The 1,554-nt window shown below is 34.4% G+C and overlaps 1 protein-coding gene across 1 annotated transcript; it reads left to right on the top strand.

Moving 5' to 3' along the window:
• Positions 1-914: 914 nt before the first annotated feature.
• LOC107580531 (junctional adhesion molecule A-like) lies at positions 915-1,538 on the top strand (the record flags this gene model as incomplete). Its single annotated transcript, XM_016266216.1, has 2 exons — positions 915-1,244; positions 1,348-1,538. Coding segments are annotated over 2 exons (521 nt in total), but the record flags the coding sequence as incomplete, so codon positions are not given.
• Positions 1,539-1,554: the final 16 nt, after the last annotated feature.

The raw sequence follows: 1,554 nt of genomic DNA, 5'->3' as shown, positions 1-1,554 counted from the left end.
TGCATTCCACAAAAGGTTCTTTATAGTTATAAAATGCTTCTTTAGGTCATTTTAAAAATTTGAAACTAAGGAGAAAAGAGGTACTTTTAAGAACTTTTGACTGAAAGATTCTTTGAAGATCTAAAAATGGTCTATTGTACCCCCCTTGAAACTTTTTATTTTAATTTTTTTAGTTGAACCTTTATTTTTGTCTCATGGAGAGGTTGGCACAGAGTAACTAAATTGTTAAAGAGTAACTAAGATTTCAGGTGCTAAAAGGTTTTGAGTCAAAAGACTTATTTAACAAATGCTCATTTTATTAGGCACCGTTTTGTTGGTTTCAAACATCATGTACAAAAACTTTCTTAAAATGGAACAATTTTTATTACATTCCAGTATCCTCTTATTATTTTTGTAATATCTGTTGAATAAATAGGTGAACGCAATAGAGACTAACAGAAGACACGAGTCACTATATAACAAAGGCAGATTTGAACTGAATAATTGTACTGTATTCTCAGGACATGGCCTTTTTTCATATAAATGTCAAATTAGGGCATAGATTTCGTCATTTTACATTGTTTCGTTTTATTTTGATACTTATTTTAATTTCTTTTGGCCAGCCTGGTTTGAGTTTTGCCGTTTCCTGAATTACTGTTTCATAATAGTTCTACTGTTTAGATTCTAATGAAAAGACTGTAATATGCTCTCTAAAGCAGGTCCACGTTTGTGACAACTTACCCCATTCAGTTTGATAACACGCCCTATTGTTATAGGAGTCAGTGTGTGTTAAATGAACCCTAACATTTTTTTTTAAATGGACAATAGTGGCAGAATAGGATTTTGAACTGAGATTTGTCTAAGGTTAGTGTCCCTTGACTTTAAAAAAGAAACCCATTCTGAGAAACACATATGAGTGCATGAATCCTGTTGAGTTTTATTAAATGCTAATATCATTTTATTTGTTATAGTTGCAGAGATATGTAAAACAGAACTACTAGAGGGAACGTCCTGCACCCTAAAGCTGCCAACAACAAACACTGACAAATCTAGTGAGATCAAATGGGTCCATGGCAGCAGTAGTGCTGTCATTCTGAGGAAAAATAATAAGAACAAATTAAACACTCCAGGTCTAACACTGGAAGAAGATGGATCATTAACATTTAAAAGTGTTAGGCTGAACAACACTGGCAAATATACATACAGTGTTTTTAATGCTGATGGTACACAGATTGGTGCTGGAGAAAAGGAAATTAACGTTTATGGTAAGAGGACAAATATTCATATGCTTTCACCATAATAACAAACTAAGAGTGTACATTTCTACAGTAATTCCAGTAGAAGTTAACCACCATGTTTCTGTCACAGCAAAGGCTCCTAAACCTACTGTGAAGATCGACTGCAAAGGTGCTGACGCTACACTCACCTGTGACATTAGAGACCGTACAGATCTGACTGTCTCCTGGTATAAAGAAGACAATATCATCCAGACTGAAAACAACCCAAAACTGCTCTTGACATCTGCTCAAGTACAGGAGAATAAACCGTACTCATGCAGTGTAAGCAATCCTGTCA

Source organism: Sinocyclocheilus grahami, unplaced genomic scaffold, assembly GCF_001515645.1.
Source record: "Sinocyclocheilus grahami isolate Dianchi unplaced genomic scaffold, SAMN03320097.WGS_v1.1 scaffold35389.1, whole genome shotgun sequence".
NCBI lineage: Eukaryota > Metazoa > Chordata > Actinopteri > Cypriniformes > Cyprinidae > Sinocyclocheilus > Sinocyclocheilus grahami.
This window is presented reverse-complemented; position numbering and strand designations above follow the sequence as displayed.